Genomic DNA, 16,891 nt, shown 5'->3' with positions numbered 1-16,891 from the left:
ATGTAATTGTAATTAATGTAATCAATGTAATTATAAATAATGTCACTGAACTGTACTCTTAAAATTATTAAAATGGAAAATTTAATGTTATACATGTATTGCATTTATTTATTTAAAAGTTTTTTGAATTAGGGTCTCACATTGGGTACAGGCTAACTTTGAATTCACCATAGAGCCCAGGTTGACCTCAAACTCACAGAAATACTCCTAGCTCAGCCTCACGGATGCTGGGACTTACAAGTATGTGACACCATTCCTGCCTTGTATTTTGCCACTTTTAAAACAGTGTAATATACCAAAACCATTCAGTTGTATACTTTAAATGAGTGAACTGCACATGTGAATTTCAAAAGAGCTGTTTATGCATATAAACATAACTTAAGACAAAAATATCATATGTGTAGCATTTAAATATTTAGGGACCTTTTTGAAGATGTCTAATAAATAATTCACAACAATTTAGTTATATTTACTTGGACTTGATGTCTAAAGTAATTAGTTTAGTATTTCTTGGACAAGAAAATGAAACGAACAGGACCTGGGAGTGTAACTCAGTGCAGAGTGTTTGCCTAATACCATGTGAGGCCCTAGGTTCAATCCCTAGCAACACATGCACACGCATACAAATTATGGGGAAAATGTCTTAAAACAGAACCTACTAAGGACACCAACAAAGAACAGTATAAACAATCTGCTAAAGATTGGTTCCTTAGGAACCAACTACTGCTCTCCATACTCCATTCTCTAGATGAAGATGGAGTTCTGGATTGGCACGGTAATAGGCAATGTAAATCGTCCAGAATTGGTTCCCAGTCAAGAAAGACTAGCATTTGATAGTTCTGACAAGGAGAAAAGCCCATCTATGACTGCAAAAAAATAGTAAAATTACCAGCCTTCTACCTTATGTTCAAAATAAAGTGAAAAAAAGTCTAAGCAACAGCACGCTTTCAAAGAAAGGAATAGTCACTTCTAACCTAGGAAGACTACAATTTTACATAGAATAGAACATCACAAATGATTTACTGCAAAACACTAATTCATTAGAGAGATCTCATTGACATTATTGTAAATCACATGCCCAATTCTGCATGTGATTCACTCTGTACTCTCACACATATTAGGAGACTCTCCGCAGAATAGACATTTCAGTAAATAAAAAATGTAAAGTACTCACACAAACTTGCTTTTTAAACAAATTAACTTTTGCCTAAATTTCTTTTGAAATAGAAAAAAACGACTATTTTAATTAATATGTACATAAAAGTTTATAAACAAGTTTTCAAATTTCATGAAGACAAGAAGACTTGTCATCAAAAGAATACAAATGACAGCGTATATATTCAGTATTTTCATAAAGCTTTTTCTTCACAAATTAAAAAGGAACCTTTCTGGATTCATCTGTCATGGTTCATTCATCATCAATTGACCTATTTACAGTATCTTCTTCCATGGCCCCACTTCATTATCTAATTCTAATAGTCTACTATACAAATAATGGTTTTAAAAAGTACAATTAGAAATAAGCTAAGGGAAAAAAACCAAAGCTATTTGTTTTTGGGTTTTTTTTTTTTTTTTTTTTTGTCTTTTTGCTTTTTATCGGTACCGGGGATCTAACTCATGACTGCCTGCTTATAAGGCAGACGCTTATGCCGCTGAGCTAAATCCCCAGCCCCCAACCAAAGCTATTTGTGAAAGGATTCAACTGTTCCTCATCTTAAAGATGAGGAAGAGGTCTCTGAGGATCCTTTCGGTACTAAAATTTGGATTATAAAATGACAACAAGGAAGAACCCAAGACAATCTACAGCAATGGCAAGACCCCAGCATGACATCAAAATTCGTAGTATTTTATTCATTTTAACTAAAATACATGTATTCTACAAAGTAGATTCTGCTGGGGCTGAAGAGAATAACTTAATAAAACCCAAGAATTCTATCAGCAAATAGTGTGCAAAGGTGACTTTTACAGGGTGTTAACTGTTCATGAAGAGCCTGACCCCTAGTGGTTATAAACCACAGCAACAGAGCCTAAAAGTTAAGTAGCCAGTTTTGAACAAGTGTGCAAAAGAAAAAGAAAAATCCATTGTTTCCTTGGATGTCACGGTAAGAGAACTGCCTCTCCTAATTACAAAAGCAGAGTCAGAGGAGCCTGGAAAGCACATGGCTGTCACAGTGGAGCAGGTCAAGGGAGAACACTCCAACCAACAGTCTGCATACCTTATGTCACCCTTATTATGGCATGTGTCTAGATGAATTCCCAAAGTCTCCCACTGTCATGTATAAGGCTTTTTCAGAGGTGGCTGGATCTAGAGTATGTGACTGATTCATGGTACAATGCTAGGACCAAGGGTGTGTTGGTTTGGCATCACCCTAAGATGGTGGCGTGGGCACAAATTCTCCTCTGTGATGCCATGCCACCCTGTCTGGAGCAGCCAACTATGGACTTAAACCTCTACAAACTGTAAGCTAAATAAACCTTTCCTCCTTTAGGTGTTGGGTACTTTGTCTCAGCAATGAGAAAAGTACCAGATGACCCCATTTATCGGACTTCACAGTGTCTTACAGAAAAATCACCTAAACTCCTAATTTCACAGTGAAAGAATATGAAATCAGGGAAATTTAGTGACTTGCACAGTACCAACAGTGAATACATGCAAAGAACTAACTGGTGACTCCTTTAACTCTTAATTGAAGCATCAGAGGATGCGCCACAATAGAGTATCAAAAAAGAAAGCTTATCTTATTTCGAAGATGGTTGTATTTCTTGCAATTTCTTGTCACATGAACATGAACACAGCTCTAAAACTGTTCCTCTCATGGGACAGAACCTGGAAAACTGTATACCTGGGACACAGAAAGGGAAAAGAATTCCAGTTCTAGGAAGCTGTCCACAGCAGTTCCCAGGGGCCACAGTGAAGCTGTCTCCTCCTTGTATCAGCTGGTCCACAGATTCCTAGGCCATTGCTGCAGGTTACCCTTCAGCCCATCTCTTTCTTGAGGAGATGCCTGTGTTGGGGTATTCTACCCTCTATGCCTTTATACTCACACACATTTTCTAGGCTTCAGGAAGTCCATTCTTTCCAGTCTGAAAAGCCAGCCTAAGGTTCTTTCCTCTTCTGTAATGCCAAAGACTGCCAAAAACTACATTAACAACCTTCCTGCTAGTATTTTAAGAAGGCTGAAACTGCAACTGCTTTGATCTCCAAAGCCGATCTTCTTGTGTACTCTATTCCTGAATGAATGGGCTATCATCTAAAATTCTGGGTGTCATTCTTCAGACTTCTTGTTCCCTCTTTGTAAGCACAAGTCAAATTAATCATTAACTATTCATTTTCCCTGGACCACACATTATTTAAGACATTGTCATCACTAATTAGCTTCCTAGCTGCCTCCCAGCTGTAACTTTCCAAGTATACAACCCTGCCTACATGCCATATTTACTTCAGATCATGAGTTACTCTCCTCCTTAAACCTTCAATGGCTCATCACCACTTTACGGAGTAGATGCAAACTTCTTAACAGGATCTCCTAGCTTACAAGACAGGATATAACTACCTGCACTACCTCAGATCTCATGCTTGTACCCTGCAGCAATTTTCTCTGCCATCTATTCCAAACTATTTTTAATTCCTTGAACTTGCCAAGTTATATCATACAACTAGATATGAACTGGTATCTCCATTACCTGGTAGCTTCTTACCCTTCCCCTCAACCTCATTCCTTTACAATAATCCCTGGATTATGAACGAATTCCATTTTGGAAGAAAGTTAAGTTGAATAAATTCATAGGTCCAAATAAATTCATGAGTCCTAGGTGAAAATGTGCCACGTTCATCACTTTTCTTCAACTCTTCAATAGGCTTTTAGCTTTTTCTTCAATAAGCATTGAGCTGAGCAGGACTCAGTGCTAACACTGGCTCTGCATCCATACACTGAGAAGTTTCTCCATCTCCTCTATTGCGATACCAAGCTTTGTGGATACTATAGTTGACTTCCTTAGCATAACAGACTTCACATGTCCCATGATCTTGCTAGAATTGTGCCAATGGCTGAAAAAGTCATGTTATAGGAATGAGTGATGTCTTATCATCTTTTTGCTCTATACAGTCTCTCAATTATTTTCACTTTTGTTTCCATAGCTACTATTTTGTGTATCCTAGCAGTCCCCTCCACATCACCACTGCTCATCCTCTTGCTTCTGGGCATCCCGGTATCTGACTGAGCACTGTACTATTGTACACCATCACACTACACAATAAGCACACAGCAGCACAACTAAAACACTGTCCAGCAGACACAGAGCTACTTCTGCAATTTGTTTGCATCCATGAATGTCCATAATGTGAGCCTAGTTCATATCTGTGAAACCTCACAACTCACATGTTTATAAATTGGGATTATAATGATTGATCGTTATTGTTACAGTCATCCAAAGAAATACTTTAACAGGTTCCCGCCAGTGTGAACCACCAGTAGTATGTACATGACTATCCCACCCAGTAGCTTATATCACTGGTGTTACAAGAGATACAGTCATGCATGAACGACAAGAGTTCAAGCCACCTGGCAGTAAGGCACACGAATTATGGCCGAGTCATAAATGTGTTAAAAATTGTTTAAAAAATTTAAAAATACTTTATAGTCGGGTACACCCATAGCCCAAGGTACTCTGGAGGCTGAAGCAGAATTGCAAATTGAGGCAAGCCTGGAAAGTCTAGCAAGATTTCATTTCAGAAAGGGAGGGAGAAGGAGAGGGAGACAAACAGGCATTTAAGGGTGAAGGGGTCAAGATCGAAACTAACTTTAATTGTGAAGGCCTTGTGCAATTCACACCATTACACTTCATCCTCACACTGGTCCTGGGAAAGGACTCATTCCTGTTCCTTCGCTGCCCTGCTGAAGATGCCAGGTACGCATTCTGAAAGCACCCAGTCAGGTTCTAGCTCTCAAGCAACTTGGGAGGAAAGAGGAATCTGAGCCCAAGTGGGAATAGAAACTAGTTTCAGACCGCACAGCTGTTAAATGAAGACATCAGAATTTCAATCTAAGTTGCACATTTCCAATGCAAAGTATTTGCTTTTCTCATTTAATTTCTATGCTAAAAGACAGGTCCACCTGGAGTACTTACTAAACTGGGTACCCAGAATATAAGCACTACAAAGAATATAAATGAAGGGGGTTATGCCCAGGCCCCAAAGTGAGCAATAGAACTAGAAAATTTCCCACAAAATGGTTAGCCAGGTGGCACACAGCTTAATATTCTGGGAGGCTTAGGCAGAAAGATCTCAAGTTTAACACATTTCCTGCAGGCTTGAAGCACTGGTAGTAAGTGCATGACTATCCCACCAGCCAGATTGTACCATCTAGACTATAAATGGGTCTAATGACTTTCATTAGTCTTTTTATTAATGAAAAGTCACCCAATTAGACAGTTGTATGTGTACCACCTGGTGGTTCAAGATGCTCAGCATTATGACACATAATTTATGGCCCCACTGAATCCATATTAAACCCAGTATGGGCAAATGAACAACTGAGTGAAACTCTGTCTCAAAACAAAAGAAAACAATTTTTAAATTTTCAAAAGGGCGCTGGAGATGTAGCTCAGTGGAAAGGCCCTGTGTTCCATCCCCAGTATCAAAGAAACAAAACCAAAATAGAGGATTGCATCATCCTAAAGACACAAGGTGATTAGAAAGTTTGTGGACGAGACAGCAGAACCTATGCTAGATCTGGAAAAACACTCTTGAGTCTGCCTGTGGCAGAGAGGATGGTGTGTCCATGACTTAGCAGCATAGCACCAACAGGGACAAGGACACAGCAATGATTGGGACATATGTGAGGGGAGGGAGCAGTACAGTGTCACCAATCCTAGTGTGGATCCCACCACGACCATAATCCAATTCCCCAACCCCATCTAAAGCCACTTAACAAATCTGTAGTGCTGGTTTGCTGTTACTGTTGTTTTTAGATGTATATAATTGCTACATATAAAATGGATTGAAAGAAGTAGGGGAGGTGCTATGGTTTACGTTTGGATGGCCCCCCAAGCCTCATGCAGTCATGGAGGTGGCTGAATCTAGCATCTGTATTGGTTTGTTACCTAGTGCAGAGATCTGACTAGTGCGAATACTGCACTCACCCAGAGGTGGGTAGCTGGCATACAATATAAGGGAGGGAAGAAGGTGTGCTTTTCTCTTTTGCCCTTTACATTCTTGCTGTTGCAGCCACCATGAATGGCTTCCTCTTAGCCATGCCACCATGCCTTGGGGCAGCTGAGTATGGACTGAAACCTCCAAAAACTGTAAGGTAAATAAACCTTTCCTTTCTTCATTTTGGGTGTCAGGTATTTTGCCTCAACAAAAGAGAGAAAAGTAACCATGACTAGGAGGTATGAGTGACTTATATTTTATATCCACATGTCCTCCTAAAGCCTTATGTGCTCACAGGTGGGGCTTTGAGAAGGTGAGTGGATTACAGATTAGTCACTGATGAGCTTATAGTTAAATGTGATGTTAGGAGGTGAAGCCTCATTGAAGTCTCCGGGGCACAGCCTGGAAGAGTCTACCTCTCTCCCTTGATCTCTCTCTGCCTCTTGCTTACCCTGCCATGGACCGTCTCTCCCCTGTAATGTCCTCTGTCTTGGACCCAGTCAACTATGGACAAACAAAGCTAAACAAACTTTTCCTCCTCACAAGTTTTGAGTGTTGGGTACTGTATTACAGTGACAACAAAGCAGCTAAAATGGTGACCTATAAAAAACTTCTGCATTATGTAAGGTTAGAAATAGGAAGGAAGAGAAAGAAAAGATACTAAACAGGTATTTAAGAAACATGATGAAAAAAATGTTTTAAACTCAAAACACTGATAGGAGCACAGATAGGAGCACCCACAGTACTGACATAAATGTAAAATGGAATCACAAAAAGTGCTTCACAATACCTCATTCATGGGAGGTACTCCCTAAATGTTTCCTTCTTAAAAAACAGCTTCTTTGAGGGAAGGCTTATACTGCACAATTTACCCTTCGAAAATGTGCAATTCAACATTCACAGAGTTGTAAATATGACATCTACACATCCTAATTTCAGAACATTTTTGTCACCCCCTAAAGAAATTTCATATGACTGGCAGTTAGATCCCAACCCTCAGCAACTACTGCTCTATAGATTTGCCTATTTTGAACTTTTATGGAACCACATCAAATGTGGTCTAACATATTTCCTGACTTAAATCAGAACATCTGGATGGAGTGCCAGTGCTGAGGAGAAAGTGAGGCCTTTATGATGCCTCCTTGTGACAGTGACACCACCAAAAGAGGCGGGATAGCTCAGCTCAAGATGCAACTACAAGTCCAGGAAGCCACACTCCATTTCCAGCTTCCTGAGAAAAGGGAACAAAGGTTGAACAGTGCTAATCCAAAAATCCAAACTCTGAAACTTCCAACTCTCCCATCTTTTCCAATTATCTCTTTCAATTCCAAGATTTAGGTCTTCCAGGTAGACATTAAAACAACGACAGGATGGAATTCCCAAAGAAAAAGAGCATACAGCACAGAGAATAGATGACTGCATTTAAGACTTTTTATAAGCGGATAAAGAAAGCAGGACAAATTCAAATACATATGCCTAGGAAGAGGGGCTACCTGTGATACAGAAGACTGCAGTTATCAAGGAGGGGAAAGTGAAAAAAGTGCTAGGGCAGTGATGGTCAACCTACAGCACGCATATTTCAGCAGGCTGTTTATATCACTGAGAGCTCTAAAGGTTTGCTCACTGCTTCAGGACTTAATAAATTAAGTTCTGTTTCAATGGCAAACACATTCACTATAGCAAAGTAAAAGCTTCTAAGGGAAAGTAAGTAGCAAAATGTGGACAGGAAAAACAGTCTAGCCTTCACAGGGCTTTGAGAAGGATAAAAGGACAAATGTACCAGTTAAGTATTTCAAGTGTACAAAGTGATCTTAAGTACAATTATTTCTATATGCATTGTTTGCATATATTCTCAAGACAGTAAAAAATTCAAAGAAATGAAAGAACTTCTTCTTTAAAGTAGTATCTATCAAAAAAGCTCAATCATTTTAAAACTAGGTGTTATTCCCAGGATGTCTAGATCATGTTTGAACACAAGTAGAATTTCAAATATATATCCAAGACGTAAGAAAAAATCTTAATAAACAATAGATTGATGTATCCTCTACCTATGTAATGATTCTTATTTAAGGCTTTAAAAATAAGACATGAGAATTCTACAAGAAAAAAGGCAGCAAATAGGCAGTTACTAAAAACAAAATTTATGTCATAACCCAGTTTTATACTTCTCACCAGCTCATTTTAGACTCAAACAATGTAGTGTCTTGACATTTTAAATACAGATTAAATACACACTAATTTCCACTTATTAATCAGGTCAGTATGCTTTATATTTAAAAATATAGTATATAGGGGCTGGGGATTTAGCTCAGCAGCGTAAGCGCCTGCCTTGCAAGCAAGCAGTTGTGAGTTCGATCCCTGGTACCGATAAAAACGAAAAAGACCAAAAAAAAAAAAAAATACAGTATATAAAAGATCCAAAATTTTAAAATGACGCTGAATCTTTGATTCATTTAAAGAAGTCTTTAAGATTTAAAAATACAAGTTCCTTATCCTAAATGCTTGGGACCAAGCACGTTTCAGATTTTAAAATGTTTGTGTATACATAATGACATATCTAGAGGATGGAGCCAAACCTAAACATGACATTCATTTATTTCTCATACACAGCATATACCATATACCATATTTCTAATTTGTCTGTATTTACAATCTGTCATGTGAGGTTAGATCCAGCACCTTCTATTTTGGTATCACGTCAGGGCTCAAAATTTCAGATTTTGGATTTTCAGATGAGAGATAGTCAACCTGTATTCCCCTTTTTTGGGAAATACTTTCCAAATGTGATACAATTTCCTGAAGTACAGCAATGCATAACTTTTAACTAAAAAACAATCACAAGAAGCAAGTTTGCATGAGAACAAAAAAATGGCTTGAGGTTATTCTGAGTTAACAACAAAATGGGAAAATGAAAACTGTATCAGGTTCCTTTACAGTTATAAAATTTCACTTACTTTTTTAAACATAACTAGTGAGATGACTGCTGATGCTGTGAAAAGTGCTGCTATGATTATCATCATGATTCCAACAGGAATATTTTGGTTAAGGCCAGTAAGGGATGAAATCCAGCCACTACAAAATAAAAAAAAAAGTATAACTAAGCAAGCAAGTCAATGTATACTTTAAAAAACAACATAATGCCTAAGCCATACTCAGTGCTTCTGAATCAGGCAATGTCTAAGGTCTTTCTATGCACTAACTTATTTACTTCTCACAACCACCCCATGAGACTGACGCTATTTTTAATTCCTATTTTACAGATGAGGAACTGGGTCACAGACACATTCAGGTCCAAAGTCACGGAGTTGATAAATGGCAGCATGATTTCAAACAAAACTCCTAAACCTTGAGTATTTATCATCAGATTCTTATATTATTTAAGCCTGTGAATTTATTATTACATTTTTAAATGTTCATTTTAAAGTTTGCTGAATTATGGGAGAAAATATGCAATGAAGGATTAGTCTCTAGAATATAAAAACTGTTGCAGCTCAATCTTACAAAAATGCATTTACACAACTCATTTGGGAACACTCCTGTCCTTAGGAGCTATTCCTATTCCTGATAAATGTTCCTACTCTTTAAAAAATCCATTTAGGAAATAGACAAAAGACATGATGAGATATTTCACTGAAAAGACAAAGACAGCAAATAAGCACATAAAAAAATGTTCAACCTCATGAGACATTAGGTAAATGCAACACAATGAGATATCACTGCATATTTTTCAGAATGGCTAAAATTAAAAAATTGATAATACCAACACTAGTAATGATGTGAAAGGTGAATCACTTGTAACTATTGGTAAGTTTATAAAACAGTATAATCATGCTGGAAAACAGTTTGTCAGTTTCTTTCAAAAATATAAAAATAAAAACTCAGCTAGGCATACAACTTCCACATGACCCAACTAATTATATTCTTATCCCAAAGAAACAAAAAGTATGTTCTGAAGAGCTGCTCGCAAGCACTCAGCAGTTTTTGTCATAACAGCTTCAAACTGCAAACAATCCAAATGTCCAGCTGAAGAATAAGAAAAGGACCTGTGGTACATTCGAGCCACAAATTACTCCTCAAGAATGAAAAGAAATAATCTACATATACCAACCCAGATGACTCTTGAGAGAATGAAGCTGAGTGACAAAACTCAAGAGTTGCACACTGTCTGATTACATATACACAACTCTCTCACAATACCAGGAGACCAAATGACAAGCAAATTAGGCCTGTGGGGTAAGAAGGGAGGAGGGACCAGTGAGCTGTGAGGGTGACTATGAAAAAGTAACAGAAGGAATTTTCTAGTAACTGCAATGTTGGTATCCTCACCACCAATCTGAAAGTCCTTGTTTCTATATTTTATGAAATTTCACACTAGGGAAATGTGCAAAGAGTATCTGGAAATGCTTGGCATATATTTCTTACAACTGTATGTCAATTTGCCTCAAAATAAATTATACAATTTAAAATATCTGAATAACGCAAGGTCTATCTTAAACAGGTCAGCATACATAACCCCATTAGTACACTCTTCAGTACTAGTCACATGCTATTCTGCTCAATTTTGACATTTTCCACCTAAGTTCAAACTAAAAAAAAGCAAAAGAAATTACTTCAACTTCACAATTTTAAAAACTATGCTGTTAAAGCAAACATAAATAAAATATTTAAAACATCAAGAGTGATTTAAACTATCTCTGTAAGCCCTATGTGTGTATATATGTCTATGAGGAGCTTGCAAACTTCCCAGAGGTGTCTGACAACCAACATCACTTGATTCAAAGGCAGCACACTACACAGAAGTCCTGCAAACACTTGTCTTGTGCACACTTCCGTTTCCTCTTCGAAAATACGGCACACCTCACTGGAGAGGCACTCTGCCACCACCTTCTGCACCAGGCTCCTGAGGACCCCTCTCAGTGAGCCTACTGTTTAATAATGTTTGTGAGTGTACACAATGACTCAACCTCCCCAAGACAATAGCTCAATATCCATGCAAATGTGTGTGAGTACACGTGTGTGAGTTGGGCATGGAGTTTCACACCTGCAATCCTAGCATTCTAGGAGGCTGACGCAGGAGACCCTATTTGGCCCAACCTGGGCAACTCAGTGAGACCCTATTTCAGAATTTTAAAAAGGGCTAAATGTAACTGAGTGCAAAGGTCCTGGGTTTAATATCCAGTATCACCAGAACAATAAAAACAGGACAACAAAATTGTATGTACACCTAAAATAGTGCTTTACACACAGAAGGTGTTCTTTTCCTTCAAATTCTTGATATTTTCCCTCCCTTCTGAAATTTTTTGGTCCTCCTATCTCTGATCACCCTTCAGTCTATTTTTTCTATTCTTCCTCTTAATGGCCCTTACATGCACTCCATTTAAACTAAATGCCCTTAAAAAACATATGTATTTATGCATTTTATTTAAACTAAACGTGCTGTTTTAAAAACAGGAATGCAATCTTTAAAGAGCATAGTTTCTCCAAATATTGTGTCTTAGGAAAAAATTTAAAAAAATTTTTTTTTATTTCCTTGCTCCTGCTAAACTGGCTTTTCTATGTTAACTATATGGATCAGGACAACAAAAATTATATGTAAATATTAAAAATAACTTCAAGTTGGTTTATACAAATAGACTTACCAATTGCCCCAGTTATGAAACCCAGCAGCCTGGAGCACATGGACAGCAAACTGACAGATATAGACGAAGAAGAACACAAAGAATCTGAAGGAACTGTCGCTCCTTAAGGTGGAGGGAAAAGGGGAAGATGTCATTTTTCTTATCTTTACATTCACTGACATTTCAAAACTTTAAAAGCAAAAGTGGCAACTACATAAGAACTAAAATCAAGAAAAACTTTTGTGACATGTAAATATTCAATATTATTACAGTCTCACTTTGTCTTTCAATTTCCAACTGCATTACTAACCATCTTAAAAGTTTTCCTTTTATTAAACAATCTCACAGAATTATAATCAACATAAAAGAAATAACAAATATTTAAAATATATACTTTGAAAAGCACTGACCTATGTATGCACCTGAAATTTCCCCAGTCCATACTGTGAGCCTGTTCAAGAGTTTCCCTCAGGCTCTAGGCAATCTCATTCTCCCTTCCTGCCTTACTTTTTATCTTATACTTTGTCTGTCTTGGATTTTTGCATAAATACAATCATACATTAGTTACTCATGTTGACACAAAGTAGGGGTGGTTTGGCTTCCTTCATTAAGCACAATTATTTCAGATTCACAATGTGCATGTATCACCATGTCATATATCAGAAATTCATTCCTTTTCATTGCTGAGTAGCATTCCACCATACAGCTATCTCACAGTTTATCTGCCCACTGTTGATGGAAATTTAGGTCCTTGGCAGACTTCCAGGAGAACATGGCGGATAGATAGCAGCAGCTACCGAGGCTCTCTGAGATACGCCACTTAAAATCCAGGAATGGTGCGGTACAAGGAGTCCTGAGCAAGGGGAGATACACCCTGCCAACTGAGGAATGAACTAAGCTAAGAGAAACCAACTGGAAATCCAATCCTGGTGCTATAATAGGAACAGATAAAACCTCAGCATGGGAAGCTAGAACCCGCACCACAGAAAGCCGTGATTTCAATTTCCTGCTGCCACTGCTATGTCCAAATCTGCAGGGCAGGGAAAGAGACTCGCGAAAGCTCTGAGAGCGGGAATCTGCGAACGGAGTTGAGAGCAGGACTAGCAGCGAGCCCTACATCAACTTGCGGTGAATGAGTGGAACGAGGACCCTTTTATAGAGTAGGAGGCTCCAGCAAAGGACATACTGGGACTGGGCAGACTTGCCAGAGCAGGGCGCTGCAGTGACATTAGCTGCATATTCCCCTCTCAAGCAGGACTGGTGGGGAGTGCCTGGCCTGTGTGACACTGCTGACTAAGACCCAATAGGCTAGCCCAAACCAGGTCCCAGCGCCTGGAGGTGCACCCTAGCAGTAAAGCCTTCAGTAGGTTGACCTGGAGGGGCGGGCCCAGCAGAGGCTGCCCAGGTCTGTGTCTCCCTAGTACACTGCAGTGGGTGGTGCAATTCAAACAACTGTAACCGACAAAGAGAAAAAAATTGGGCCTCCTACATTTGCTTGTATGGAAAGAACAAAAAGTATGGGAAGAGGAAGCAACAAGAAAGGGTCCTTAGTCCCCAATCCTGAGAACACTGATCCAGGAAAGGGAAACGCAAAAGAAGACAGAAAACATGCAATATCAGACATGGCACAGACGTAAAGCAGTATCTCCAGAGCCTCGTAGATGAGTTTAAAAATGAAGTATTTAATGAAATAAAGCAAGATATAAGTACAATAGTTAGAGAAATACTACGCACCGCCCAAGAAAAAACAGATGGTGGAATGGAAGAACAGAAAAAAAGGGGAAAATTGTTTGATGGAGAAAACAGAGAAAACATAGAATACGTGAAGCAAGTTCAAAGAGATTACCAGGAAACTAAAAACTCTATTGAAAGCTGGCATAACAGCTTGAAAGAAACTAAGGATAGATTATCTGAATTGGAGGGCAGATTTGTAATATGGGAGCAGGAAATGAAAAATTTTTTAAAAATAACAAGAAAACAAACATCAATAATACAAAGGCTAGAAGATGGTAAGAGGATCTATAACTTAAGAATTAAGAACATAAAAGAAGAAGTAGGGACACAAACAAATGGACTACAAAAACTCTTCACAGAAATAATCCAAGAGAATTTCCCTAATTTAGCAAAAGGTAAAAATACTCATATGTATGAGGCATAAAGGACCCCAGCCACCTACAACCCAAACAGTGCTACACCCAGGCATATAATAATCAAAATTCCAGAAATCCAATGCAAGAACAGAATACTAAAAGCCGTCAGAGTCAAGAAACAGATCACTTACAAGGGAACACCCATCAGAATCACAGCAGACTTCTTGGCACAAACCATCAAATCACGAAGAACGTGGGGGGAAATAATTCAAGCTTTGAAAGATAACAACCTCCAGCCAAGATTGATATATCCTGCACAACTGTCCCTAGAAATTGATGGAAAAACAAGGTGCTTCCAGGATAAAGAGGAACTAGGGGAATTTGCAACCACCAATTCAACTCTACAGAGACTACTACAGGATATTCTAAAAAAGGAAAATACCAAGACTTCAGAAACAGTGGCAGAGAGGCCACTATGAATGGAGCAGAAAGCGAAATGTAGAAGAAAAACTGACAACAAATGACAGAAAAAGAGCTCAACAGAAATGAGGCAGAGAAGATTGGATGGTAGGAACAGCTATTTTGGAGAAACAAGACATCATAATAGCTAGTGCTGATTTAGTATCATCTTGCTTTAAAGTCCCATCAAGCTTTTATTCTTCTGTCTTCATCCATCTTAACAGGTTGTATCTCATTGGATTTTATTATATGTGTGTGATAATATAAGCAGAAACTTTTTTTTTTGGTCTTTTTCGTTTTTATCCGTGCCAGGGATCAATCTCATGACTGCCTGCTTGCAAGGCAGGCGCTTATGCAGCTGAGCTAAATCCCCAGCCCCAGCAAAATCTTTTATAGACAAGGAGATTATACAGAAACCATTGTTCATTTTCTGATAGTTGGTTCTAAATACCCTGTAATACTGTCATTCTCTTGAATGGTTTTACATTGTCTTGCTATGTTTGGTGCTACAGTATACGAAATTATACTCAAAGATTTCAAGGAAAGAGACACTATGGTAACTACTTTTATGTCAGGATATCCTGTGGTGAAACACTATTTTGCTTAAATGGTTATGATTTGACCTGTGCTGGTTTGTTGTTATGCCCTCTTTTATCTCAATCTCCTTTTTTTAAAATTATTTACTTTTTTATTTTTATCTTTTTAATTAAGGGAAAAGCAGGATACATTATAGTAACCCACTTTGATTTCCTATTAACTTCATTTGAACCCCTGTATAGCCCTCACCATCTTGCTTTGACTGATTTTCCTCTATTCTGTTTTGCTTGATAGTACCAAGTTCGAAAGTACAGGCAAAACTGTAAAGACAGTAAGATTCATTATGACGCCCATCCTGGTTGACTATTATGTTCTTTTAAAGTCCTGTAATGTCTCCAATGTTTTGGTTTTATTCTTTACTGTTTTGTTCAATTTTATTATAACTGATGATATAGGCAATTCTTTTTAAGATAGCAAGAGGCAGTATGGTAACCATTGTTGATCACTTTGTTTTTACATTATCTATTATGCCCATCCTTTTAATTTGACTGACTACTTTGTTATGTCACATTTGGTTTTACTGTCTTCAAAAAAAGTAATAAGAACTGTGGGAGTAATAAAACCCAAAATGTGTAATTGTCATTGTACAAAAGAAAGGAAAAGAAAGTGCTCTAAAGAATATAACTGCATATATATTTAAGTGTATAAGATAGATAACCATATTACTGAGTTTTGTTGGATCATTGAATATAACTGTTTCCAGTCTCAGTGTTTTAAAGTCCAGTTTATATGCTTTAATTTTGTAACTTGAACAACTATTTCTAAGATAACAATATTTAATCTATTAACCAGTGATTTCCTACTGTTTATGTTTTCTGAAATTCTATATAACTTGTATCCTTTTTCTATTTTTTTCTTTTTCTCCTTAAATTAAAAAAAAAGAAATTTAGGTCCTTTTCTAGTATTTTACTATTACGTAAGTCTCCAAAAAGTATATAGTTCCTTTTTCTTGGGTAAATACGTGCAAGTAGAATGGCTCGAACACATTTAAGCATATATAAAGCTTTTAAAGAAACTGCCAAGCTATTTTATAAAAGGATCATTCTGTGTTACATTCCTACTAGCACTGTGGGGGTATTCCAGTTCCCCTATAACTCACCAGCACTTGGCATGGCCCATTTTTTTTAAGTTCTAGTCATTCTAATATTTGGTTTTCATTTTCATTTTCCTAGTAAGTAGTGATGTTAAGCTTCTTTGTATGTCATCCAGACTTCTTTGGTGAATTACTAAAATCTTTTTCTGATGTTTTAACTAATTTATTTTCTTTACTCTTAACTTTTGAGGTTTTTAAAAAATATATAAATATTCTGATAATACAATCCTTTATTAGATAATTTCCTAGTTAGAACAGTTGGAGCATATGTCAAACGGAAGCATCTCCAAAAAAAGCAAACAACAACAACAAAATAAAACCCAGAAAACAAATCTGTTTCATTTTGTGCCCCCCCCCAACTTTGGCAAAGATTTCCTAGCTACAACAATAGAGTTAAGATTTAAGGAAATCTTTGCCAAAGTTGAGGGGGGGCACAAAATGAAACAGATTTGTTTTCTGGGTTTTATTTTGTTGTTGTTGTTGTCTGCTTTTTTGGAGATGCTTCCGTTTGACATATGCTCCAACTGTTCTAACATCATTTCTTAAAAAGACTTTTCTGCACTGCCTTACAGATACAAAGGTCTTGGTGGGTTTATTTTTATTTCTGAACTCTCTATTCTGTCTCAGTGTTATGTGTCTAACTTTCTGATACTCAGTATCAGAGTACGAAGGTTACTAGAGCTTTCTACTAATTCTTTAAATTAGCTAACATCAGTGTATCAATTTATTATTCTTTTCCAAATTTGTTTGACTAATCTGAGATTCTTTCATACTCATGCTTTTTAGAATCACTTTGTCATATACCTAGAAAAACACAATACTGGAATTCAGATTGAGACTGCATTGCAAATCTACAGATTCATTTTAAGAATCATTATAATAG

The 16,891-nt window shown here is 37.5% G+C and overlaps 1 protein-coding gene across 3 annotated transcripts in view; it reads right to left on the bottom strand.

The window, feature by feature from the left end:
• Scamp1 (secretory carrier membrane protein 1) overlaps positions 1-16,891 on the bottom strand; it is a 164,404-nt gene that overhangs the window by 18,495 nt on the left and 129,018 nt on the right. For all 3 annotated transcript variants that reach the window (XM_005001208.4, XM_013146612.3, XM_003464387.5), the window contains 2 exons: positions 11,791-11,892; positions 9,106-9,223 (listed from right to left, as the gene is read on the bottom strand). In XM_005001208.4, coding sequence (XP_005001265.1) covers positions 9,106-9,223; positions 11,791-11,892 — 220 coding nt within the window. The remainder of the gene's footprint in view (positions 1-9,105; positions 9,224-11,790; positions 11,893-16,891) is intronic.

The sequence above is a fragment of the Cavia porcellus genome, unplaced genomic scaffold, assembly GCF_034190915.1.
Source record: "Cavia porcellus strain 051 isolate PalLab524CR breed Dunkin Hartley unplaced genomic scaffold, mCavPor4.1 scaffold_11, whole genome shotgun sequence".
Taxonomy (NCBI): domain Eukaryota; kingdom Metazoa; phylum Chordata; class Mammalia; order Rodentia; family Caviidae; genus Cavia; species Cavia porcellus.
Note: the sequence above shows the minus strand (reverse complement) of the source record. Positions and strands in the feature narration are given on the sequence as shown.